The sequence below is a fragment of the Aspergillus sydowii genome (assembly GCF_001890705.1).
Source record: "Aspergillus sydowii CBS 593.65 unplaced genomic scaffold ASPSYscaffold_3, whole genome shotgun sequence".
NCBI classification, from domain to species: domain Eukaryota; kingdom Fungi; phylum Ascomycota; class Eurotiomycetes; order Eurotiales; family Aspergillaceae; genus Aspergillus; species Aspergillus sydowii.
Window position 1 is genome coordinate 1,044,308 of NW_024467861.1, and position 25,120 is coordinate 1,069,427.

Below are 25,120 nucleotides of genomic sequence, written 5' to 3' on the forward strand. Positions count from 1 at the left end.
CGTTGACGCTAAGCCGCTTCGAGCTAGATGTCAACAACTCCGAGCATTTACTTTCACCGCCCAAAACACGTCTATCATCAATGCGTCTTGTTCCTACTCATTGAGCCCAACTCTCTTGTCCCGCGTTGTCGGGGATGCTTGTGCGCCGGAGGACATTGGAAATTTGTTGAATCTACTAACTACAGTAATTTTTTTTCGCGTGATTCAATCCGGAAATGGCTTACCCATACATCGACACCCCGCGCACCGAAGTCGACGGGAACGCGACTTACCTGACGAATGGCTATCGCAGCGTCGGACGACACAATCTATCGGCCCTCGACTCGGTCGAAAACTCATTCCAAACACCCTCGAAAGATGAGGATGTTCTTAAGGTTCTCGGCGACGGGCGCAGACGTAGCTCTGCAGGATCGAAACTCAACACACCCCGGGCGACTGGCGGCTCGAAGTCAACGAGGAGCGCGCTGAATTCACGACAACAGCTTCCCACAGCGGCTGTTAAGGGTGAATTCACTCCAATGCTGAAGAGCGCGATGAAGAATAATTACATGAAAAATGTGTCAACAGCGCGAGGTGGGCCCAGCGCGCCGAAGACCCCATCTTATCTGAAGCCGGGCTATCGAAGTAGTGGAAACACGCCAGGATTACCTGGTGTGGATATGACGGGCATTGATGAGGAAGACGCGACGGTCGACGACCCGACGCCTGTTCCCCAAATAGCTAGCAGCAGTGTCCAGGGCACACCGCTCCCAGGGCTTACCAGCAGAGATGGAAATATCCTCGGCGACGGGAATAATATGACATTAAAAGAACAGGAAAAGGTACCATAACATATTATTAATTCATTTTTTTATGGATGATGTGCTGACTTCTGCAGATAATCGATAAGCTTGACAAGGACAACTTCGGGCTCAAATTGAAAATCCACTTCCTCCAAGAACAATTAGAAAAGGCCGGACCGGCTTACAGTCAGACAGCACTCCTGGAGAATACAGAACTCAAGGTCTCAAAATTGACGATGCAACGCGATATCTCACGGTATAAAAAGGGTCTCCAACAAGCCGAACGCGACCTAGAAGCCTACCGCCAACAGTTTCAGGACCTTAAGGAAAAGATGCGCAAAAGACATACGGACGAGACTGTACAACGTGAGATGGAGTCAATGCGGGAGGAGCTTGATAGCAGGGACCAGCGTGTGAGAGAACTCCAAGAGCAGTTAAGGGAAGCAAGGGACTCGCAGTCCGAGGAAATTGACAAGCTTCGAGATGACATTGAGGACTTGGAAATGTCTCTTAGGGAGAAAGACCGCACAATTGAGGAGCGCGAGGAAGAGATCGAGGAACTGAAAGATAAGGACGGCCAAGAAAACGATGCACTGTCTGAATTGGAATCCGAGCTTCGACGAGCCAAGGAACAGCTGGAGGAGCTCCAGGATTCACTTGACCAAGCGAAATCGGAGGCTATTGAAGCACGAACCTCCGAACAGCAGGCCGTGGAGGAGAAGGAGCGGGCTGAGGAGAACCTACAGGAGCTGCAGGATGAGATGGCAAACAAATCTTTTAGCACTAAGGGCCTTACCCGTCAGTTGGAAGAGGAAGTGAAGGAGCTTCGCCAGAAGAACAATGACTTCAAAGAGGAGCTTGAATCAAGAGCTCAACGAATGACTAGCCTTGAAGAGCAATCTCAGAAGTCTCGCCAGAACACGGACAACGAACAACAGACGTTACTGGAAGAGCTCAGTCAAATAAGACGAGAGCGCGAGCTGGCCTGCCAGGAACGGGACAGCCTAAACGCCCAGCTTCATGAAGCACAAGATGAAATCCAACGCAGGAGCGATGAAAAGGCTCTCCTCCATACTCGACACCACGCACTGACAGATGAGTCCGGGAACCTGCAAAGCGAACTTGCAAAAGCGCAGTCTAAAATTCGCGAGCTCCAGGAGTCACTCGACGCCGAGAAACATAACGCAACGGAAGAGGCGGAGAATGTGCGCTCCCAGTACTTGGAGGATATTGAGCGATTGCAAGAAGAAATAGAGTCCCTTCACCACGAAATTGAAGATAAAGAAGGACAATTCGCCCTCGAGCAAGATCGGTGGGAGAGCATGAGGCGCAACTTACAAGTTCAAAAGGACAGGGCGGAAGATCAAGCTGCAGGTTTCAAGCGGACTATCGAGAAGCTCGAACAAGTGGAGCACACGCTGACAGGGAAAGAGTCTAAACTGCAAGACGTCATCGATAGCGAGAAAGCGAGGCATTTCAATGCCGAGGCTGTTCTTGGTCGACAAGTGAAAGAATTGAATGATGACCTGGCTGCGAAGCGAGAAGTCATTGACCAAATACGGCATGAGCTACTCTCTGTCAAAGAGGAGCTTCGCCTATCGAGGCGCGCGGAAGCAACACTCAAGGAAAGGGTACAGTCTCTGGAGGATGAGGTGGTTGTTCTGCAGTCAAACCTAGAGGAAGAACAGGAATACGCCAAAGAACGCTCCGAGAAAGGTCCCACTGAACAGGATGGCCAAGTACAGAAGATACTTGCTGATAAGCAGAAGCTTCGCGATCAATTGGCCAACGCACATGTTGAGCTGCATGACTTGAGAACGACAAAGGTCGAAATCGAGACGGAACGCGATGAGCTCCAAGCGCAGCTAGATCAAGCCCAGAACCAAGTGGGTGATACGACCAAGTTTGATAAGGAGAAGATTGAGCTTCGAAAAACATCGCTTCGGCTGGAAAACGAACTCAAGAGGCTCAAAGAGGACAGAATGTCGCTCCTGGACACCAAAGACTCGCTTGAAAATCAACTAGGAAGTGAGATTGAAAGGGCTGCTCTGGAAGAGAACCGTTTGTCTGCCGAAATTGATCAGCTCCATGACAAACTGCAGTCGGCTTCCGGTGGAAAAGAACGAGAACTCGCGTTGGCTAAAAGCAAACTACAACGATTCGAGAGACGTATCCATGAGCTGGAAGAACTTCTCGAGCAACAGCCTCCTGCGGACTATGAGCAGTCAACTACCGCAGCAGATCTATCAGTTCTGCGTCATAGCCTGGATGAAGTGCGGAAGCGAGAGAAGGCTTTGATTCAGCGCGAAGCCGACCAGAAGGCTTCGATCCGTGCCTACAAGTCGAAGGTCGTAGAGCTCGAGAGAGAGCTGCATGATGCAACGATCAAGAAACTCGACACCCAATCCCCTTCGTCGTCACCTGCTAGTAAATTGCATGAAGAGGTCCGGTCTCTAAGGAAGCAGCTCTCAGACGCGCATCGTGCTTTAAGGGAGCTGAAATCAAAGACCCATAGTCTCGAACGAGCTGCAATGCGGGAGGAAGACCAGCGTGATCTGCATGAGCTTCTCAAACAATCTACCTTGGAGGCTGAATCTTTGGCCCTCCAAGTCTCAGAGAAAGAAGCTCAGGTGAACGACGCTGAAGCTAGGATTCGCAGAATCCGAGAAGAACGTGCGTCTTACGCTCGCAAGGCTAACGCAGCAATCAAAGAGCTCGACTCTCTTCAAGACCGCTACAAGCAGGCCATGGAGAAGGCAGGAACCAAGGGAGAGAATAGGACCAAGCACGAAAAGGAGATGCTCGGCCTAGGCAAGGAAATCCTCTGGCTCCGCGCCCGACTCAGGAGGGAGCAGAAGTTCCGTTGTGACCTGGCATGGAGTAAGGGCCTGATGGAACTCGGGGAACGTGTTCGCGTTGCTTGGTATGTCGTCCGGCCGCAATTATTTTCTAAGGCAAGTTTACTGACTGAATTTCTCTGTGTAGCAATGAAGCCGACCTCCGCATGATCTCTGAGATGGGTGTTAAGCCCCGTGATCGCAACAATACCCGCACACCAACTGAGAAGCTCAAGACAGCCGTTTCCATGGTCAAGGCCATCGTTAGAATGCAGAAGATGGGCCGCGAGTGGAAGAAGACGACAAAGCTAGGCGAGGGCCTCAAGCGGGCTAAGAATGAAGTTATGAAGAGGAGGGAGAGGGAGTCATTAAAGGCATAGAACTGCGCTCCGTTCCTTTCGAAGTTTTAGAAGCTCTTTTCCCTTTTTGTTTATATTAAATAAGTGATTCCCCAGCGACGATTGTGGCCTTTGTTGATTTTGTCTTATCTTCGTGCTTTGCTTTCATTTACATGTATTGGCGTTTTCCTGGGGCTACGTGGATGACATGATTTGGTGCCGTGCTCTTGGTTTAAGATTTAGTTTTCAGTCGCATGAATACCTATTACCAAGGGCTTCTTTGGACGTTTTCTGCATATTCAGCCAAAAAAAGTTAATTGCCCATCTTCCTGCCGTTCATCCAACTCGCTGGCCTGTATTATGCTATTGTTACGTTGGCAGATAGATACGGAGAAAGATGGTTGAAAGGGACAGCAAGCACACGATTGTACAGTGCATACGAAGTCTTAAGTTCAAGTTGTTGTTGGTTGTATTTTGGCACTAGATTTAGGTATGCAGTGAATTCAAGAAACAGTTGAAAGTAATGTAACGCCTTGCCTGCCTAGGTAGCCTCATCCAACAGATAAAAACGCTTAACACCGGTATGTGAGGAGAAAATGGACATGAACCGCATCAAAGGTAGTAGGTGAACGAGCAATAAGTGGACCAGGGATGACTTCGTGATGACGACGGGAATGGGAGAGCGGCGCGCATAGGTATAACCAACAATATGGGCGAACGCTAATGTCGGCGTTATGTATAGAGGAAGGGTCTATCAGATTCAACACCGGGGATCAATACGCAGAAAAAGGACTGAGAGACGAGACATGTAGAATTAGGCACCCTCACTGCCGAACTCTTCGGTCCATTGCGTATTTCTCTTTAGATCATCTTGGCTGACCGTTGGTCGCGAGTTGCGGACGGCCTTGATGAAGTCCTTGAGCACGAGAGGAGGTTCTAGGAGTTGCTCGGCCTCGACGTTCTCCCACCTCATTTCCATTGCGCCATTGTCACCGGGGGAGCATGGGGTTAATTTCTCTTGGCCTTCATGTAATACCTGTGAACTGAGTTAGCAAGGGGACCGACTGAGCTTGAAAAAGAAGGTTGACCTTACCTTTTTGTAGTGTGTTGCTGTCTGGATTTTGCGAATGGGTTGCATAAGTGCGTCTTGGACGGCGATACTGATATCGCTACCAGAGTAGCCCTCGCTCTGTTCTGCGAGTGACCGGTAGTCGGCCTGTGTCATAAGACAAGGTGTCGAGCCCACTGCTAGCATGAACATCTTCATGCGCGCGTTTACATCTGGTAGACTAATGTGGACTCGTCGTTGGAATCTTCGGCGAATAGCGGCATCGAGCTGCCATGGAATATTTGTTGCACCTAGAATAAGAACGCCTTTGGAGTCATTGCCTACTCCGTCCATTTGGACAAGCAATTCCGTCTTGATACGGCGAGACGCCTCGGAATCATTCTCTCCACGAGCACCACAGAGCGCATCGACTTCATCGATAAAAATAATCGCGGGCTTGTTCTCTCGAGCCATGTTAAAGAGCTGCTTCACGAGCCTGTGAAGTGATGTCAGTTCTGGATAGGCAGGCCACACAGGTTTCAGAAGTTTACCTTTCACTCTCACCCATCCATTTCGAAACCAGGTCACTACTGCTGACACTGAAGAATGTGCTGTTGGCTTCTGTCGCGACAGCCTTGGCGAGATATGACTTTCCAGTACCCGGAGGTCCATAGAGTAGAATACCCTTCCACGGTTGTCGCCGTCCAGTAAACAGGTGTGGAAACTTTATTGGGAGAATGACTGCTTCCTTCAAGGCCTCCTTTGCGCCATCAAGTCCCGCAACATCCTCCCATTGCACATTCGGCTTTTCTGACAAGATGGCACCAGCAAGGGCGGATCGTAGCTTTTTCGAATCGGCGTCCTCACCGTCGTCCTCTTCCTTTCTATATGGCAACAAGAAACGCAGATTAGTACAGCCGAAATTCATAATAGAGACTAGAGGAAAACATACCCGCCTTTCCCACTGCCTTGCGACACTTTGCCGTTGGCGCCTACCGCACTTGGTTTTTTCCGACTATCCTGCGATGCCAGATGGTTCTTCAGCTTCTCCGCGCGATCCATGTATTCGCCCGTTTTTGCGCGGATCATCTCCTTGGACCTGGGGTTCTTTTCCCATTTCAGAGCAAGCATGAACAGCTCTAGCGCGGAGTAATATTGCTGATAAGCTTTCTCGTACTCGCCCTCATTGTCGTTCTCGATAGCTTTCTTGACGGTGTCGATCGCGCGGCCGAGGAAGTCGGTGTTGCTCATTCTGGCGGCAGATTTCCAGGGGCTTGTTGGTTACTTCTTTTCCGTTTCCGGGGGGCGATTCGATCAGGTACGGCTGGCTGAGAGGCAAAGAGGGGGTACTCGAAGGCGGGGAGTTGGAGGGAACCGAAGGGTTGCCTGGGAGCTCGTAATGCGGTGGAACGAGAGACTCGAGGATGAAGATTTCTCGTTACGAGGGAAGTCTAGGCAGGACGAGAAAGAGAAAAACAATACGAGCGACGAGTAGAGAGCAGCAGCGTTGTTTTGTTCGCGGGGATCAGATGGGGTGGAGAGCGAGGTGATCGGTCTCTCTGGACAACGCCGCCTTTCGGTGGCTCTCTTGTGCTCTGGATGCTTTTCTGCCGCTCTATCATCAGCCATCAACTTTTCCCCTCTCAGTCCCTTTTCCCTCTTGATTTTCCCTATATTTCTTAACTATGGCAGACCCGCAGAAGCAGATGCAAGCTTTGTCGGAGGAATATCAGACTCTCCAGACCGGTACGTCTACAACTGCTCCCTTATAAGCGGAGCGGGGCACCAGTGAACCCCCTCCGCGATCTATTATAGCAATCCTTTATAAGACAGCGCACTAACACGAATGGCTCAACAGAGCTTGACGGCCTTGTCGATGCGCGCCAAAAGCTCGAATCTCAACAGCAGGAGAACAAGAGCGTCCAGACCGAGTTCACGTCTCTCGACGATGACGCCAACATCTTCAAGCTCATCGGGCCTGTACTGTTGAAGCAAGATAAGAGCGAGGCATTGATGGCCGTTAATGGTCGACTAGAGTTTATCGAGAAAGAGATGTATGTCTACGTCCTCTGATATCGACTACTTAATGCGCAGAAGCTGGAGTCGAGGAAACGAATGGGGACCTTTGCTTATTGTGAATTCGCAGTAAACGGATCGAGGGCCAAATAAAGGAGAACGAAGAAAAGACCGATAAGAAGCGGTCAGACGTGAGTTTTCTGAGTGCAATTTTAACGGCTAATCTCAGACTAATTGGTGATCTAGATGATCCAATTCCAAAGCCAGATTCAGCAACAGGCTGCTGCCGCCTCTGCCTCTGCCTCTGCCTCTGCGTGAGCTTGAGCTTGCCTCAAAACCGTCGGATTAAGGGCCAGGACTATGCTATTGTTCGGGAAGTAGAGGAAATGGATGGAGCGATACCCAATTTATGAACGCCATTCGAGCTAGCAATTTACACGGTGCATTCTTCCCGCTTGGTAGCGAAGAATTGGGGCCCGTGATGGTCGCCTGCGAGAAAGCCAATTCGGCTGACAGGGGAGCCTTGGAGAAAGATTTGTTGGTATATGGTTAGGATTGGAAATTTGCCTATCTGCTACATTAAGCGTAGGGCTGAAGGTGGACATTCACACTTGGTTGCTACTGGTGTTGATTGTCTTGGCTTGCCATGGCATCAGAAAGATATTTGAGAGCTACAGTCTATGCTCAATTCAAAACTCCATGACTATTCATCTCTTCATAAATAAAGCTATCTCTAGTTAGCTGAAAGAAAATCTATATTCTTTATTACATTTATGCCTTAACAAGCAGGTTTTCTCCGGACATTTCCTCGGGTTGCTCGATGCCCATGGCAGCGAGGACGGTTGGTGCAACGTCTCCGAGGACACCAGGTTCCTTTCGGAGACTCCAGCCCTCGGGGGCGTTGGCCATGATGAAGGGAACCTTGTTGGTGGTGTGGGATGTCTTGGGGGTGCCCTTTTCGTTGAGCATCTCCTCAGCGTTTCTGCAAGGTGGTCGGGTTAGCTTGTGTTGGTTTCGGGTAGGTCTACATGGGATGACAGAACTTACCCGTGATCAGCGGTGATGAAGAGTGTGTAGCCGTTCTTCTTGCAGGCTTCGTAGATGACACCGATGGCCTTGTCGGTGGCTGCGACACCCTTGATGGCAGCCTCGTAGACACCAGTATGACCAACCATGTCAGGAGGAGCAAAGTTGTTCATCACGAATTCGAACTTGCCTTCGGCGAGGCGCTCCTCCATCTTCTTCCCGACACCCTCGGCGCTCATCTCGGGGTCGAGGTCGTAGGTGGCAACCTTGGGAGAGGGGATCATGTCGCGGACCTCACCAGGGAACTGCTTCTCGATACCACCGTTGAAGAAGAAGGTGACGTGAGCATACTTCTCAGTCTCAGCGACGTGGCACTGCTGGACATCCTTCTTGCCGAGCCACTCGGCCAAGACGTTGCCCATGTGCTGAGGGGGGAAAGCGACTGGGAAGGTGTAGTCGGTCTTGTACTGGGTCATGGTGGTGATGTGGATGTTCTTAGGGTAGGGGAGGTCGGGCCTAGGCGAGCGGTCGTAGTCTCCGAGAAGCTGCGTGATCTCACGAACACGGTCGGAGCGGTAGTTGAAGAAGAAGAGGGTATCGTCATCCTGCACACGCCTGTCCTTGCCGCCAACGATGATAGGCTTAAGGAACTCGTCTGTCTGGTCCTGAGCGTAGCGGTCTTCAATGGCCTTAACGGGATCGGAGCTCTCCTCGCCTTCACCGGAGAGTATACCCTTCACACCAACCTCAACGCGCTCCCAGCGCTTGTCACGGTCCATAGCATAGTAGCGTCCGACGATGGTGGCAATTTCACCAATGCCAATTTCCTTGGTAGCATCAAGCAGTTGCTGCATGTACTTGGCGGCACTCTTGGGGTCGGTATCACGTCCGTCACCGAAGAAGTGGATAAAGACCTCAGGAATTTCCATCTCCTTGGCGACCTTCAACAGACCGATAAGGTGGGTGATGTTGGAGTGGACACCACCATCGGAAACAAGACCTAGGAGGTGCAGACGGCCATTGCCATCCTTAGCACGCTTGAAAGATGCAGCAATGTTTTCCACCTTGCTCAACTCTCCCTTCTTAAGTGTCTGATCGATGCGCACACTGTCCTGCCAGACGACACGACCAGCACCGATGTTCAAGTGACCGACCTCACTGTTACCCATCAGGCCCTCGGGCAATCCGACGGCGAGCGATGAAGCATCAAGCTCGGTGTAGCCTTGAGCCGTCTTCGAATTGGCTTCAGCGAAACCGGACATGAACGGGGTCTCCGCAGCTGCGATAGCATCGCCATCTTCGCGAGTGTTGGGGCCAGCGACACCCCAACCGTCGATGACAACTACATGTTCGTATTAATGACTGTCGTTTTGTAAGACCTTGTTGGGAATGTGTAAGTGCATACTCAGAGCAACCTTCTGGTCAACCTTGGCCATAATGAATATCTAGCTCGTAGCTGATCTTGGAAGCGGAGAATTAATGTCAGCTCATGATAATGGCAATAACTACGGAATTGCAGACCGTAGAGAGTCAATTGAGGGGAATGAGGTACTCACAGAAAAATAAAGTAAATAAGCAAAATAAATCGAAGATGAACAAGGGGTAGAAGAGAGCAGGAAAAAAAAAATCGTGAAGTTGTGACGGTAGCCGGTGAGAGCAACAGCTGGAAAGAATAGTATGGAGGGGGAGGGGCGCCGGTGACGCTTTGGGAAACCGGCGCTTTTCTTTCTTTTTCCGCGATTTCTACGTCACTTTTGCTGTCGCTCTTCCGTTCTCGACCGCGTTCCGACTCTTCCCTAAACAATTCCCCAGCTTTCGGGAGAGTCAACATTGTTTTGCTATCTGGAGCCCCATTATTAGTATTTTCTGACTTCCGGTTCGCTCCCACGGATACTCACCTCGGATCGTTTTCTGTTCGCCTCCTATTTTCCCCCCCACAACCGTGATGGCTTCCAGATCGCCAACCGCCGTTACACCAGGCCCAAAATCATCTGCGCCCGAAACCCCAGCGATTAACGACTCGCCTGCAACGCCGCCGGCTGTCTCTTTTCCACCTCCGCAGACCTTCGATTTCATCCCCCCGTTACATGGCGTGATTCTCCGACTGCTCTCCCCTCAAGCGAACGGGGAAGGGGCCGCCAACGCCGGAAATGACGCTGCTCCTGGAGCGGATCCAAGTCAGGCGCAACATCAACAACCGACTTCAGCGGTTGGCAATGATAACAACAATACTGAACTGCTAGGAGGCGTTTCAACCTCGGGCCCTGGCCCAACGTCCGCGGCGGCTGAGATAGCAGCATTTGGGTCAAATTTGCCTCCCCAATTAGACGCCAAGAATCTTCCGACAGAGGTCAGCTCGATCAAGATTCGGATACAAAAGGCACAAGGCGTGGTGGAGAGCTTACCTGACGTGGACCGTACGGTTGGTGAGCAGGAAAGAGAAATCCACGACCTTGAAGACAAGATTTCAAGGCTGAAATCCGTGATTTCCGATTTTGGAAGAAGAGCAAACAATACTGGATCTGAAAAGGCTAAAGCACCTGGTCTTTGAAGCTGGAAAGCCTAGTGAGGACAAGGCAATTCTTACCGTACACAGGGGATTGAGTTGCGTTCATACGGCGAAATAACTGCCCTGCTCCCATCCCAGTGCTTTGATTCTCTGTCCCACACGAGGGTGGGAGCTAGTGTCTGGTTAGGAGACTGGACGAATCGTGTTGGAATGACGCTCGCGTCGCTAGAATTCATTGAAATACTAAGGCGAACGCCGTCAATTGCTTTCTGAATGTGGAGTACCAGAGTTGAATACCGACAAGTATCTTCGGAAACCTCTCAACAAGCCAGACGCCCTCAGTACCCCTGTATTCGACGGGGTGATCCAAAGCCCAACAACAGCTTGGTCAATCGTCATCATTCCGACCGCTTCAATCTGGTGCTGGCATCACCCAGCCCTTACATACGTATTTGCGCCAGCGCAAGATGACGCTTTAACCTTCAACCCTGATAGCCAGTTAAGCTCAAAATCAATGCTGCTTCTGCCGATGCACTTGATTCAGGCCTTTACACTTTCACAGAGGGTTCCCAGGACAATGGGCGCCAGATGGTCCTGAATTGAAGAGTCCGAACCCCGAAGACTGGAGGGGACCTTGAGCGGGGGACAGACACCTCGACGGAGTACAGCCACCGCGGTCCTCATTACTACCGGTATGCCACCATACTACGTGAATAACATACACTTAATCTTATCCCATAAGTCGAGCTCGTCTTTCCGTATTATGGAGTGTAAAACAACTTTTAGCCCAATTAAAGCTTACCATCTCTGACAAGTGTGGGCCAGCGAAGAAACGTAACTCCGATATCGCGGTCTGGTTCACCGGTTTCATTGATAGGCTGGATTCCTGAGGCAGCTATTTTTTACCCCACCATATTTTTTCTTTTCTTCTCGTCCTCCCACCTTTTCGCCGTCCCCGTTCTCTTCTTCATCCTCCAGCTTTTGTTTTCTCGTTCTCATCCTCACTACCTCTCTACTTCCTCTCACAATGGCTGCCTACGCTCTGTCAGATGCCCACCGGGCTGTAAGTCATCCATTGAGCTTTGCCAGCTTTAGATGTCGTATTGAGCATGACTGACTCACCGATGTAGCAAATGGAGGACCGCCTCGTCTCTTCAGACCCCGAGGTTGCTAAGATCATGGTACGTGGCCCTCCGCAGCTTGATGATCCAAGAATGATACATGCAGAGTTTTCTCTTGTCCAAGAAACTATTCTGACCTGGTTGCCTCATGTAGGAAAATGAGATCCAACGTCAACGTGAATCCGTTGTCTTGATTGCCTCTGAGAACTTCACCTCCCGCGCTGTCTTCGATGCTCTTGGTTCTCCCATGTGCAACAAGTACTCTGAGGGCTACCCCGGTGCTCGTTACTATGGTGGAAACCAGCACATCGATGCCATTGAGCTTCTGTGCCAGTCCCGTGCTCTCAAGGCCTTTAACCTCGACTCCGACAAGTGGGGTGTTAACGTCCAATGCTTGAGTGGTAGCCCGGCCAACCTGCAGGTCTACCAGGCTCTCATGCGTCCCCATGACCGTCTCATGGGTCTCGACCTTCCTCACGGTGGCCATCTGAGCCACGGGTACCAGACCCCCTCCAGAAAGTGAGTACTATAGCCAACCTGGGGTTCGGACTTGTAGCTTACCATATTGCACAGGATCTCCGCTGTCTCTACCTACTTCGAAACCTTCCCCTACCGCGTCAACCTTGAGACTGGTATCATCGACTACGACACCCTCGAGGCCAATGCCGAGCTCTACCGCCCTAAGTGCTTGGTCGCTGGTACTTCTGCCTACTGCCGTCTGATTGACTATGCTCGCATGCGCAAGATCGCTGACAAGGTCGGCGCCTACCTCATTGTGGACATGGCTCACATCTCCGGTCTGATTGCTGCTGGCGTTATCCCCTCTCCTTTCGAGTACGCCGATGTTGTTACTACCACCACCCACAAGTCCCTTCGTGGTCCCCGTGGTGCCATGATCTTCTTCCGCAAGGGTGTCCGCAACACCGACCCCAAGACTGGCAAGGACATCATGTATGACCTTGAGGGCCCCATTAACTTCTCCGTTTTCCCTGGCCACCAGGGTGGTCCCCACAACCACACCATCACCGCTCTCTCTGTTGCGCTTAAGTACGCTGCCACCCCTGAGTTCAAGCAGTACCAGGAGCAGGTGATCAAGAACGCCAAGGCTCTTGAGGAAGAGTTCAAGGTCATGGGCCACAAGCTCGTCTCCGACGGTACCGACAGCCACATGGTCCTCTTGGACCTTCGCCCTAAGTCTTTGGACGGTGCTCGTGTCGAGGCTGTTCTTGAGCAGATCAACATTGCTTGCAACAAGAACTCCATCCCCGGTGACAAGTCTGCCCTTACACCCTGCGGTATCCGTATCGGTGCCCCAGCCATGACTAGCCGTGGCATGAGTGCGGATGACTTCAAGCGCATCGCTCACTACATCGACCAGTCGATCAACATCTGCAAGTCTGTCCAGGCTGAGCTCCCCAAGGAGGCCAACAAGCTTAAGGACTTCAAGGCTAAGGTCGCTTCCGAGACTGTCCCTGAGATCCTCAACCTGCGCAAGGAGGTCGCCCAGTGGGCCAGCTCCTTCCCTCTTCCCGTTTAAATGGGAAAATCTTGGGCTTAACCCCATACTCTTGGATATGATACCAATTTTCTTTTGTTTTACCTTTTTTTTGTTACATTACTCTTGTACGAGTTCAACATCATTGCGCATAAAATCGGGTCGCGGAGTGCGTTCTTTGGGGTTTACGGGTCTGCTTTTTCAACCTTACGCGGGTCACGGGATATGGATATGCATGAGCAAGTGAATAAACATAGCACTGGGATGGCTTCTTCAACACCCTCTTCAACAGGAAAAGTTTACCCTTTTCAAAGGCTTTAACCGCCTTTTTTTTTGGCTTCAGTGCAGTTCTGTCTTTATCAACAGGCAGTTACATTTTACATATTAATGATATGATGAATCAATTGACATCGTCAATATATGGCATCTCACTATCTTTTGCAATTTCCCATCAATATTTGTTAATAATAACGCCGTACTCCAGTAACATTAAAACCACGAAGCAGATGCCGTTGTTCACGAGACTGGACAGTGCTGTAGAATCAGAGCTCGGCCCTCCCATCCTCTTCCACAGCAGGAGAATCATCTAGACCCCGAATCTCGCCATCCTCACCCTGGTCGAGCCACGAGTGCGAAATCAGCGCCGCCACGTTCTTCCCCATAAGCGCGCTTGTCTCCATCGTCGAAATGAAACTCTCGATTCCACCGGTATACCAAATACCAGGGGCGAGAATCGGATCTTCGAATGTCACGCGCGGATACAAGAACGGATAAGGGTGCCATGTTTTCTCGTGGTACCAGCTTACATCTTCCTTACTGAGGTCGTCGATACCATCCGCTGACCCTGAGGAAGTTGACTCCAGGTCTGGTTGGTCGATACCTAGGATGTCTCGCATGAATCGGGCAGTAGGGCGCTCGGGCGAAAAGATCTTGTAAACGTAGTGTTGCTTTTCTGGTTCTTCTGGGTAAATTGAAGGTTCTGTCACGGTGCGGAGAGTGCTGATACTCCAGAACCCGGCAGGGCCAACGCCTTCCTCGGTGTCTCCGAGGTCTGTTCCGTGTGGTAGGGTGGTGAGGATTGTTTCGGGAGGAATGTCGGAGGGGCCCTTGAGATTGAAGTATTTCCAAGACAGACGGTGTGGTGAAGAGAAGAGGGTTACGTAGAGAGTGTGAAAAGGAATGGTGTCTGGAGTTTGCTGGGGTGGTGGGGAGATGGTGATTTCGGAGTACTGGTAGGGCCCAGCGATAACGACTTCATCGAATTCGGCCCTTTGTTGGGTATGCTCATCTTTGAAGTCCAGGGTAATGATGTTGTCTTTGTTCCGATTGATGGACGTTACGGTATGGTTGAGTCGCACGTCCGCACGGGCAGCTTTGAGCATCCCGTCAAAGATCCGCCAGTTTCCTCCATCAACAGACACAGCACCTTCAGTGGCCATGCAGACCATTGATTCAAGGCCGTGAATTAAAGGTAGGTTCTGCCCGTAGTTGACCCGCGTACTTGCCTGGATGACTTCTCGAGCGAAGTCCGGCGACACGCTGTTCTTTTCCAAGAATGTAGCTCCGGGTGTGGAGGTGGCATCCAATAGACCTAATGACGCAGCAGCAGCAGTAAGAGATTTGAATGGAAAGAGTGGCTCTTCATAGAGCTGGAGGAACTTGTTGACGGTACTCTTCATCAGGTTCTGAGTCCGAATGGGAGCCAAGCCGTAGCGCCAGATGATTTTGGCGATATCCCACCAGCTGCCAGAGTCCTCCATTACGAAGACGAAACTCTTTCCATCCCAGACTCCAAGGGTTTCACTCTCTTTGGGACGCTCATAGCTGGCGCCCCTGACGTTAAGACCAAGCTCCTTTGACGCATTGACTAAGTTGTAGTTGACCTCGACGAAAATGGATGCACCCAGCTCAATTGGGTATGTCGGGTCATCAAACACATTGACCGTCGTTGAGCGGCCTCCAACATAAGAAGAACGCTCGAGGACAGTAATATTCACAGCGGCTCCATTTTCATCCGCGTACTTGCGCAGTGAGTACGCAGTAGATGCCCCGGCTGCGCCAGCTCCTGTCAAAGATGTCAATGACAGCCGAGTTCTATACAGCAAAGGAACTTACCGACTATTGCGACTTGTTTTGGTCGCGGCCCGGCTGGGGGAAGGGGTGTTTTTGAACGGCCAAGTTTGGGGATGGGAATGAATGCAAGAGTTGTGGCATATAAGAGAGCCCACACCCATAGACAGCATTTCAGACTACTACCTCTGGAGAAGAACCCCATGATGGAGGATATGGAATCTTGAGCTTAGCGCGATTGCTAGGCCGGTTGTGGTACAGAGTCACGGTTTCCGATAGAGGTGGAGCCTAGCCTTCAGAGCCCCCAAAATCGGCTATATTATATATATGTAAGCTTTATTAAGTTTATTGATGCATTCGCTCGATGAGAAGACTTTTGCGGGGAGGATGGAGGAGTTATTGATGAGGTGAGCTCGACGCTGTAGACTGCTGGAGCTGTCATCACACGCTAGTCCAGAGTGGGGCTAGTGCCGTACGTATCGCTTATCGCCCAAATCTTTAAATTTTTTCGTCTATACAACAACGGAGATAACTACCGCCACATTAACACTGCGCTGGCAGCTGAGAGAGATTATTGCTCTCTGGTATTTAAGGTCTTGGTTTCAATTGTCTGTTTACTACCCACGGTTAGACTATCGCCGCAATGGATCCCTACGATAGCGACTCTTCCGGCTTCGAGGATGAGGGGGACTATACAGAAACTGGAGTCGTGCTGGGATACGCCTCGGAGGAAATCATTGAGGATTCTGTTACCCACATAGGTGGCTGGCCAGTATGTTGAGACGCCAATTATCAACGATTTCTTGAAGCCGCCCATGCTGACCCGTTTCAATCCAGACATGGATTGACGACTCTACCCCGCCTCCCGGTGATTTCGCCAAATGCAAAGTGTGCAACGGCCTAATGCTGCTTCTCCTCGAACTCGACGGCGAGCTATATGAGCACTTCCCCGATGTTGATCGGCGATTATACATTTTCTCCTGTCCTCGTAAAGCATGCAGCCGCAAGCCAGGCAGTATTCGAGCCGTGCGCGCGACGAGAAGACACAAGAGCCACCAGCCACCGCAGAAGGCCGAAAAGCAGGAGCGCGAGAAGAAAGAGGTGGAACAGCCTCAAGCGCCCAAGTCAGATCTTGGTGCAAGTCTGTTCGGAGGCACAAGCCTTGTGAACAGTGTCTCCGCGAACGCAAACCCCTTCTCATCGAAGCCCGCGTCCGGCCAACCAAGCAACCCATTCTCTACCCCTGTCCCTAGCCCAGCTCCTGCGCCAGCACCAGCACCAGCCAACACTTCGGCTACGCAATCTCAAGAAAAACCAACTCCCAGTACCCTAGCCGAAACATTCGCCGACAAGGTTCGCGTCTCCGATCCCGCATCATCTACTCAAACTCCGGAGCCATCAGGCCCTCCCGTCCCCTGGCCAGAACGCTCAGAGTTCCCCGAACCCTTCACAAACTTCTACATCGACGCTGAAGGCGAAACCCTTTCACGTGCGCCAACGCCCAAGATACCCGAAAACGTCACAATTGAGACCGAGGATGCCGAGGGCGGAGCCGGCGGTGCAGACGTCAAAGACGCTTTCGAGTCCGAGCTCGACAAGGCCTTCCTCAAGTTCTCTACCCGGCTCGGCCACAATCCCGAGCAAGTGCTACGATATGAATTCCGCGGTACACCCGTCTTGTATTCTCACACTGATGCTGTTGGGAAGCGACTTCATGAGTCTGCTTTTGCGAAGCTTGGTGGTGTGTCGACGGCGCCGAGTAGTGGGAGTCGCATGCCGCGGTGTGAGTCTTGTGGGAGTGAGAGGGCGTTTGAGCTGCAGCTTGTGCCGCATGCGATTAGTGTTCTTGAGGATGGGAGAGAGGGTCTTGGCCTTGGGAAGGACGATGCAGGTATGGAATGGGGCACTATCATTATGGGGGTCTGTAATAAGAACTGTGGACCCGCGGAGGTGGGTGTTGTTGGGTACAGGGAGGAATGGGCTGGTGTGCAGTGGGAGGAAGCTGCTAAATAGATGCGATGCTTACGCAGTTATGTCCTTATGTTGATGACGAATATAGACATGGTTTTGTTTCCTCCTCCTCCTACTACTACAACTGGCTTGCTTTGTTGGGTGATTGCTATCAAGTTTGTAATTTTGAATCGTTCAGCGGGTGTCATTCGCTGATATGTTCAGACAGGATATCTCTCGGGATCTAGTAGGTAGTAGATACAGGGCAGAGGAAAATCGGGTTGTCCTAGGTATAGAATGATGAAATGATGAGAAGCAAATTCGCAACGCCAAATGCGCCAGTCCTGACTTCCCAATCCTCCCCATGCTGGTCTATCCCCGTCATCATCATTTTAAGCTTGAACTCATCTCGTCGATCCGGACTGGACAGAGAGTCCATGTTGTGGTCTCCATAGACGGATAACATGTCAAGATCTCCACGTGACCTTACTCATTATTTTGAAAACAGGAAACAGAAATTCGTTTCATTAGCTTATGCAGCCTGCTCGAATCCTCTCCGGATGACGCGGCCGAACATATCGACACCAACACGCTCACTCTTAACTTCGCTGCGAGCCTCGTTCTCCTTGTTTGTGGGCACCTTGATGACGGTGCTGGAGCCGGACTTCTCAACCTCCCAGCTGCAAACCTCGGTAACGAACTTCTCGAGGGCCTCGCGGTTCCGGACGTCAAGCCATTGCTCTAGGACCTCGGCGTTAATCTCACGGAAGGCCTTACCAACCTCAACGGCAATACGGATGCGGACGAGCTCCTCGAAGCCGGCAACGTCGGCAACAAGGTCAGCGTACAGGTCATCGGAGTTCAACGTTGACCAGAACTGAGCATATTGGGCGGACTCGAGGAGAGAAGACAGACGAGCAAGCTTCTGGACGGATTCGACAAAGTCGGAAGTCTGTGCGGCCTGGGCCTCGGCCTCGGTTTTGGGGAAGGGCTGGGTGTAGGCGGGGAGAAGAGCGAGGCAGAGGGAGAAAGCAGGAGATGGGAACACGGTGAGAGCCTTGACGAGGACGTTGGTCACGGTCTCTGGTTGGAGGAGGTGGGGGTTGAATTGGTAGCTGCACCAGACGGTTAGTTAGCGGGCGCAAAGCACAAATTGAGGCCAAAATAATATGATTCAAAGTGGCTTTTTTTTTTTTTTCAGAGAAACATTGCTCAACATGCCCAAATTTGGGTCTCAGGTAATAGGAAACGTGATAATTAAGTAAGATTTCTACATCATATAAAGCCGACAACATGGATCGCGTGGCGTAATAACGGTAAATGTGTCAAGATCGCACTCACAGCTTCAGAAGAGCAAGGTTGGCATAGCAGTCGAATGACCGGTCCTCGCACTGTTGAACCACGTAGTCCTGGAATACTGTGGTTGTCTCGGGGTTATACCGGTCGAGGCCGCTGAGGATGGCCTCGATGTTGGCCGGTCGTGTGTCACACTTGTCGAAAGCGACACCCATCTTTGATCGGAGTAGGATAGAGGAGGTGGAAAGGAAAAGGGAGAGGAAACCGGGGTGGGTTCGAGGCTTGATCGGTCGTTTTGCTCAATGCGGGACAAAATTGATGGGAGCAATTTTCGATTGTGTTGCTGTGCGGCTGTTCCGAGCGCCGGATTAACTCACAGAACGGGAAAGTTCCGCCGGCTAGTATGTTGATCACCCCATTTGCATCTTCTGTTTGGTCACTCCGCATTCTACCAAGAACTAAATCGCCGACGTTGTATTGATGCTGAGGGGAAGGTGCTGTTGCAGTGCGGAGTTGGAATCTAAACATATTTAAATAATATGCCCCTCTTTTTGTGATGTGAGCAGCACCTCTCCCTCAAGTAAACCCAACCATGCGGTTCCTAACTTCTTTTGTTAGTAGCGCCAGCCTTTTGAGCCTTGGTATAGCAGTCGCTGCTGAAGTCGACTATTCTCAATATGTCAATCCTTTTATTGGATCCGAGGGACCCTTTCCTGGTCAAGGATACGGAGGAGGCGACATCTTCATTGGTGGTGCTCGCCCCTTCGGAGTAGTCAAGGTCGGGATCGACAGCACTGCAGCGAACTGGAGCATGGCTGTGTTGAACGGAGGCTGGACTCCAGATGGAAATGTGACCGCAATAAGTATGTTCTCTGGCTTGCAATGGAGAGCCTGTTGTAACTTTGGTTCTAGCAATGATGCATGAAAGCGGCACTGGAGGCGCCCCCAAATATGGCCTTGTTGCACAAATGCCCTTGACGTCGATCGATCCGCCGGTAAATATACTGGACAATTTGACATATAACCAACCTAGGGTATTCTCCACGTAGTCTCCATTGTTTATACTTACTTATACCGCTTAGGTTGGTCAAGATAAAGCCAGCGTAGGATACTACAAGACGCAGTTGCAAAGTGGTGTTGAAATAGAACTCTCCGCTTCTCGCCATGCCGGAATCATCCAATACAATTTCCCCGCTGGAGAGAAGCATGTGCTGGTTGATGTTTCTCATGTAAGCTTTTGGTTTCCTGGTGAATACTGAAGCTAACCAGCGTAGTATCTTCCAGGAGCACCCACCGATTCCAACGGCCAGTATTACATTGCCGGGGAGATTCAACTTCACGAGGATGGGCAATCATACTCTGGCTATGGAACGTATGTGGGAGGATGGAACAATGGTAAACATATTCTTGAGGCCAGGGAAAAGAGATGTACTCACTCGCTTTAAGGGGCCCCATTTACCGTCTATTTTTATGGAGAGTTCGAGACGAAACCGCAAAATGCCCGGATCTTCAAAGGGCCAAATACGGACCCTATGCGAGGCTTCCAAGGCCTTTCAAATGGACAGCCTAGCTTCCCTGTCTATGGTAACCAGAGCGACTCTGCAAAGTCTGGCCCGATGAACGACCGCGTTGGCGCAATTTTCAGCTGGAACTCTGACGAAGAATCGAGCATCTCTTCAAGGATAGGGATTTCTATGATTTCCACCGAGAAGGCGCGGGCTTATATCGGCAGTGAGATCCCATCGTGGAAGCTCAATGATACGGTAGACGCGGCCGTTCAAGAGTGGAACAAGGATGTTTTCAGTAAAATCCAAGTACCCCTCGACGAGACTGCAAACTTGACCCATATCCGGCTGCTATACAGCTCTCTCTATTTTATCCATTTGATGCCCTCGGACAGGACTGGCGAGAACCCGCTCTGGGAGTCGGATGAGCCATCGTGGGATGATTTCTACACAATGTGTCAGTTGCCGATATAGTTACAAGGGTTCTTTCGTTTATTAACAATATACAGGGGATATATTCCGCTGCACTGTCAGCTTCTACCATATCTTCCAACCCGTTTACTACGAGTCAATGATCCGTTCGCTGATCGACATATGGAAGTAAGCTTTTCCTATAGAAACAGGAGACGATTAGTTACTAACACTCTATCAGACACTCAGGATTCCTTCCCGATGGGCGTTCTGGGAACTGGAATGGAATTGTACAAGGGGGGTCAAACGCCGACAACGTCCTCGCAGATGCATACGTGAAAGGACTCCGCGGAGCCATCAACTGGACAGAGGGCTACGCGGCGATGAAGACAGACGCAGAGGTTATTCCGTACAACACTCGTGACCCATTAGATCTCACCGCAAGCACCAAAGAAGGTCGTGGTGCGCTCACCGACTGGCTAGAACTAGGCTACGTCTCACAGGACCGAAACACGCGCTGCATCTCACGGACGGTGGAGTATAGTTTTAACGACTTCGCCATTAGTCAGGTCGCAGCCGGCGAGAAACCCGAGGATCAGGAGAAGTATCTCCGTCGGTCAGCGGGGTGGCAGAAGATTTGGAATCCTGATGTGGAAAGTTTGAACTTTACGGGATTTTTGGCACCGAAGTTCTCGAATGGCACGTTTAATAATTCGGGATATGATCCGCTCTATTGCTATGGATGCAACTGGGCTGATTTAAGCTATGAAGGGACACCTTGGGGTCAGTTTCCCTCAATATATTTGCACCGCTCTGTTGCTTACCGAACAGAATACTCGTTCGTGATCCCGCACGATACAGAAACCCTAATCGACCTCATGGGCGGACCAGAGACATTCGAAGCCAGATTAGACCTCATGGTACTCTTCCCTGTAATCACGACAAAAATTCCAGTAAACTAACATCAAAAGTTCAAACCAAACACCTCGGTGCAAGAGCTCGGCGCCAACGGTGCGGGCATAACAACCCTCATGAACATCGGGTTCGTCCTCCCAAACGCCTCAACTACCGTATACGACGTAAAGCACTAACTAATATAACCCGTTCCAAGAAACGAACCCGACTTCGCCACACCATACCTGTACCACTTCCTAAACAAGCAGCACAAGAGCGTCCAGCGATCTCGAGAACTCGCCCTTCAATAGTAAGTCCACCCCTCAACCACCAAACCACCCAACCAACCCTACTTACTGAACACTCAAAGCTTCCACGACACCGCCTACGGCATCCCCGGCAACTCCGACGCAGGCGCAATGAACACCTGGCTCCTCTGGTCCATGCTGGGCATGTACCCGCTCGTAACAACGCGCACCTATCTCCTCGGCTCGCCGTGGTTCAGCGACCTGAACATGACGATCAACGGGAACAATACGCTGCGGATCCGAGCCTCGGGTTTGGAAAGGGGCCACTATGTGCAGAGCGTGAAGATTAACGGGGAAGTCTGGGATCGGAACTGGTTTGACCATGGGGATGTTATGCAGGAGGGTGGGGTGGTTGAGTTTGAGTTGGGAGAGGAGGCGGTTGTTTGGGAGAGTGGGGAGGAGCCTGCATCGCCGGGGCATGTTGTGCTTGAGTAGGTAGGTATTAACTAAGTAGTAAACTAGTGATACTAGTTTTTTAAGGATACGATACGAGGTTGCTGGGGCCTAGGGTAATTTTATGATAAGGGACAGACAGTAATGAAGCGAGCGAATATATGCATTGGAATCCTAGACGCCTTGCGCATACGCGAACAGATCCAGTCCTCCTAGCGAGAGGAGGAGAGCGCGAGTGAGAGTGAGATCTATAGTTACACAGGTACAGACGGAGAGGTACACGAAACAACCGGCGCAGTCCTTCCACACAACTATGCTGTGTTCACTGACTTGAGACTGCGGGGAATGTATGAGGCCCACCAGGAAAAAAAGGCATACAAGTTGGAATGGGTATGTACAGAGAAGAGAACCAAACAGTAGAAGCAGCAGTCGTGAACCAAAGGGATGGCAATATGATATAAACATGAACAAGGAAATTGAGATTGAGATGCGGAAAGATCGCGCCGATAGATGGAGAGAGAAAGAGAGAGAGAGAGAGGGAGAGAGAGAGAGAAGGCGAGGGAGAGTCGCGAGGCGACGTCGGGTTCGACCGGGCGGCTGGGGTGGGCAGTGGGAGCAGCCCTACGCGAGGTTCGCCTGCAAGCCGGCGCAGGGGAGATTGAGCTTCATATTCAAGATGGCGACCCTTGCGGGTGGAGGCTGGTCGAGCCCGACGTCGGTGAGGGAGAGCGAAATGTCTTGGTACATCGTTGAGAGCAGGAGAGGGATGGATGGATGGATGATGGGGTGATTCGTTTTGTTTCGTAGGTTGCAGCAAGGGATGCGAGCATCGTCCTCTACTGAACAGGCTAGTCCTAATGAACAGGCTGGTACCCCCCGTGCCTCCATTCACTCTGCTTCCAGTTGTTCTGGAAGTTGTTCATCTCGTTGCGCTCGTTGTTGAACTTGTTCTCTCCGAGGGCGTGCTCGAGACGGCCCTTTCTGCGTTGGCGGATGAAGAAGAAGATGAACAGGGCCAGCAGGATAGACCCGGCGGCGGCAGCGCCAATGTAGACACCGGCTTTGGCGCCTGTAGGCAGGTCGTTCCATTTGTCGCTGAGCGACTTTGGTGGCGGCTTGTTGATCTCCTCGAGCGCAGTGGAGTTACCCCTTGATGGTTCTGTTAGAGCAAAAACTACACGAGAACTGAATGCAGTAAACTTAGTAAACTTACTCGATAATATTGATGCTCTCCCAAGAGCCAGATTTGTCCCCATACTCATACTCCTTGCCGGTGCTGAAGTCGTGGACGCGCACATCCTTGACCACCATGGTGTACGGGCCAGCATCGTAGTCGACCTCACCACCAGCCCATTCGATCGTTCCCTGCGCATTGTCCGGGTCACCAGCAGGCCAGATACCAATGCGAACATTGCTAGGCGTCTGCGGGAACGTACTCTCTGTGCCATTCTTCGCCTCATCGTAGGTCAGGGTCCGGAGCAGCTCGCTGTCGACCCACCACTCAATCTTGTCCTGGGTCCAGTAGGTGGTGTAGTTGTGGAATTCGGTGTCGGCGTTGTCGACCTTGAAGAACTCGCCGTTCTCGTAGTCGGTGACACCCTTGCTGTAGTAGTTGGTTTGGATCTCGGAGGTGTTGTAGCCAACCCATTCCCAGTCAATCTCGTCCAGGTCGTCCGACTGCAGCACGACACTACTGACGATACCAGCACCGGCAGCCATCTTGACGTGCATTTCGACGATGCCGAAGAAGATGTAGAAGGTGGACTGGACTGTGGGCGATTCGAGCTTCTTGTCGATGGTGAATTCGGCGCCCTCGTCGGTGTAGATGATTTCGCCATTGGTGACGTTCCAGATCTTCTCATCGAGAGTGCTGTTGAAGGCCCAGGTGTGGTTTGTTCCCAGCGCTGGGTTGGGGTCACATTCTTCCTTTGTGGGATTACAGTGAGTCCATGTCTGGGCAATGGCTGGCCCAAAGCAGGCCGCGAAGAGGGCCAGGTGTCTAAGGAGGGTCATCTTCGAGGAGTGTCGCTGTGGGCAAAGAATAACGAGCGTGCGTGGTTCAAAAACAAGGTAATTAGGGGCGATTTCTGCCCAAAAGAACGACAGGACGTGGGAGCAAAAAAAGAATGGACGTGCGAGCGAAGCGCACGAGGATGGGATTGAAAAGCCCAGTCAGCGAGGAGGCCGGAGGTGAAGATAACGAGGGGAGAGAGCAGTACAGAAGGGGAAGAAGAGGAAGACGAGGGCGACAGCTCGAGACTACACTTGGCAGAGGGGGCGGTTTGGTTGGCGGAAATTAGGCCATCAAGGCAGTTGGATTATTTTAGATGGCTTTCAACCTATCAGACCGGCGGGCAGCGCGTTAGCTGCATTGGCCGGAGGGGCCGTCAAGGCAGGATGGAGAAGACTAAGAGTTGATGCTTTTTTCCCAGTGCAGTTTTGTTTGTTTCCCACTTTCTGCAGCGGAATGGCGCTCAGGGGTACGCCCAAACGGGACGCTGCCCACTGCGCTAGGCCTGTTCCAGCCACGCACTAGGCCGACACCGGCTAGCGTGTCGTACTTGGCTCTGCGCTAGGCTGTTCTAGTCGGCAGGGAGCCAATCAGCGCGCGGCCCAGCAAGGATTGCAGCAACAAGCGACAACCCTACTGATCCCGACTGACTGGCCGAGAGTGAGCAGAGACCGCAGCAGAACAAGTACCTGAGTGTAACCACCAAGCGAGACTCGAGTCTCGGATTCGAGCGTTATCCGTTGCCATCAAAGTGAAACAGCGGGTGCAGCTCCTCGGGGTCAAGGCACCGCTCCCAGTGATTGGCCCGATAAGTCCACTTGCCAATCCTCCTGGTCTGAGTGGGCAGTTCCTTGGCCTGTTTCCAAGAATCCAGGCCGGATTCCAGATCAGTGGCTGGCAAGTGGCAACGGGCAACGGGCAGCGGGCAACTGGCAACCAGATAACTGCATTCCGGATAGTACATATGGCTGATCAGATTGGCTGCCCCGGTGGTTCTATCGGAGCATATCCATCACCTCTATACTTTCACAGTGACTCAAGTAGTCAAGGAACAAGTTACACCGGAATATCCACCTCCTTGGTTTTCTTGAGTGGCAATACTAGTTCGAT

At 51.4% G+C, this 25,120-nt stretch overlaps 12 protein-coding genes across 12 annotated transcripts; 7 read left to right on the forward strand and 5 right to left on the reverse strand.

The window, feature by feature from the left end:
• The first annotated feature begins 49 nt into the window (after positions 1–49).
• Positions 50–1,100, forward strand: ASPSYDRAFT_756610 (putative spindle-pole body protein (Pcp1)). The gene has a single exon (XM_040850813.1). The coding sequence runs from the start codon at positions 216–218 to the stop codon at positions 828–830; it is 615 nt and encodes a 204-aa protein (XP_040704499.1). The 5' UTR covers positions 50–215; the 3' UTR covers positions 831–1,100.
• A 3,671-nt stretch (positions 1,101–4,771) lies between these two features.
• On the reverse strand, positions 4,772–6,256 carry ASPSYDRAFT_146960 (AAA family ATPase VPS4; the record flags this gene model as incomplete). Its single annotated transcript, XM_040841667.1, has 4 exons — positions 4,772–4,993; positions 5,051–5,501; positions 5,557–5,885; positions 5,954–6,256. The coding sequence occupies 4 exons, from the start codon at positions 6,254–6,256 to the stop codon at positions 4,772–4,774; spliced, it is 1,305 nt and encodes a 434-aa protein (XP_040704500.1).
• Positions 6,257–6,595: 339 nt separating this feature from the next.
• On the forward strand, positions 6,596–7,359 carry ASPSYDRAFT_756796 (tubulin-binding prefolding complex subunit YKE2). The gene is made up of 4 exons (XM_040850815.1): positions 6,596–6,751; positions 6,864–7,059; positions 7,152–7,205; positions 7,268–7,359. Exons 1-4 carry the CDS (start codon positions 6,691–6,693, stop codon positions 7,269–7,271), a joined length of 315 nt encoding a protein of 104 aa, XP_040704501.1. The 5' UTR covers positions 6,596–6,690; the 3' UTR covers positions 7,272–7,359.
• Positions 7,360–7,709: 350 nt separating this feature from the next.
• ASPSYDRAFT_756605 (2,3-bisphosphoglycerate-independent phosphoglycerate mutase) lies at positions 7,710–9,757 on the reverse strand. The gene is made up of 4 exons (XM_040850812.1): positions 9,604–9,757; positions 9,453–9,508; positions 8,069–9,389; positions 7,710–8,003 (listed from the first exon to the last, which is right to left on the reverse strand). Exons 2-4 carry the CDS (start codon positions 9,481–9,483, stop codon positions 7,793–7,795), a joined length of 1,563 nt encoding a protein of 520 aa, XP_040704502.1. The 5' UTR covers positions 9,484–9,508; positions 9,604–9,757; the 3' UTR covers positions 7,710–7,792.
• Positions 9,758–9,992: 235 nt separating this feature from the next.
• On the forward strand, positions 9,993–10,598 carry ASPSYDRAFT_29224 (RNA polymerase II mediator complex middle subunit MED9; the record flags this gene model as incomplete). The annotated part of the gene is made up of 1 exon (XM_040844616.1): positions 9,993–10,598. One exon carries the CDS (start codon positions 9,993–9,995, stop codon positions 10,596–10,598), a length of 606 nt encoding a protein of 201 aa, XP_040704503.1.
• A 1,091-nt stretch (positions 10,599–11,689) lies between these two features.
• Positions 11,690–13,214, forward strand: ASPSYDRAFT_146314 (glycine hydroxymethyltransferase SHM2; the record flags this gene model as incomplete). The annotated part of the gene is made up of 3 exons (XM_040841611.1): positions 11,690–11,737; positions 11,832–12,196; positions 12,251–13,214. The coding sequence occupies 3 exons, from the start codon at positions 11,690–11,692 to the stop codon at positions 13,212–13,214; spliced, it is 1,377 nt and encodes a 458-aa protein (XP_040704504.1).
• Positions 13,215–13,714: 500 nt separating this feature from the next.
• ASPSYDRAFT_146729 (putative prenylcysteine lyase) lies at positions 13,715–15,447 on the reverse strand (the record flags this gene model as incomplete). Its single annotated transcript, XM_040841649.1, has 2 exons — positions 13,715–15,237; positions 15,288–15,447. The coding sequence occupies 2 exons, from the start codon at positions 15,445–15,447 to the stop codon at positions 13,715–13,717; spliced, it is 1,683 nt and encodes a 560-aa protein (XP_040704505.1).
• A 320-nt stretch (positions 15,448–15,767) lies between these two features.
• Positions 15,768–17,255, forward strand: ASPSYDRAFT_130341 (small subunit rRNA maturation protein TSR4; the record flags this gene model as incomplete). Its single annotated transcript, XM_040840558.1, has 2 exons — positions 15,768–16,014; positions 16,080–17,255. Exons 1-2 carry the CDS (start codon positions 15,886–15,888, stop codon positions 17,253–17,255), a joined length of 1,305 nt encoding a protein of 434 aa, XP_040704506.1. The 5' UTR covers positions 15,768–15,885.
• A 469-nt stretch (positions 17,256–17,724) lies between these two features.
• Positions 17,725–18,703, reverse strand: ASPSYDRAFT_29228 (CSN8/PSMD8/EIF3K family protein; the record flags this gene model as incomplete). The annotated part of the gene is made up of 2 exons (XM_040844617.1): positions 17,725–18,307; positions 18,534–18,703. 2 exons carry the CDS (start codon positions 18,701–18,703, stop codon positions 17,725–17,727), a joined length of 753 nt encoding a protein of 250 aa, XP_040704507.1.
• Positions 18,704–19,080: 377 nt separating this feature from the next.
• On the forward strand, positions 19,081–22,041 carry ASPSYDRAFT_146122 (uncharacterized protein; the record flags this gene model as incomplete). Its single annotated transcript, XM_040841589.1, is given in 11 exon segments — positions 19,081–19,351; positions 19,401–19,522; positions 19,571–19,717; positions 19,763–19,883; positions 19,935–20,450; positions 20,503–20,593; positions 20,646–21,187; positions 21,236–21,357; positions 21,376–21,446; positions 21,516–21,608; positions 21,669–22,041. 11 exon segments carry the CDS (start codon positions 19,081–19,083, stop codon positions 22,039–22,041), a joined length of 2,469 nt encoding a protein of 822 aa, XP_040704508.1.
• A 154-nt stretch (positions 22,042–22,195) lies between these two features.
• Positions 22,196–23,035, forward strand: ASPSYDRAFT_756990 (uncharacterized protein). The gene is made up of 2 exons (XM_040850818.1): positions 22,196–22,792; positions 22,865–23,035. The coding sequence occupies exon 1, from the start codon at positions 22,349–22,351 to the stop codon at positions 22,787–22,789; it is 441 nt and encodes a 146-aa protein (XP_040704509.1). The 5' UTR covers positions 22,196–22,348; the 3' UTR covers positions 22,790–22,792; positions 22,865–23,035.
• On the reverse strand, positions 22,854–24,012 carry ASPSYDRAFT_87282 (glycoside hydrolase family 16 protein; the record flags this gene model as incomplete). Its single annotated transcript, XM_040851809.1, has 2 exons — positions 22,854–23,148; positions 23,213–24,012. 2 exons carry the CDS (start codon positions 24,010–24,012, stop codon positions 22,854–22,856), a joined length of 1,095 nt encoding a protein of 364 aa, XP_040704510.1.
• Between the last annotated feature and the right edge of the window lie 1,108 nt (positions 24,013–25,120).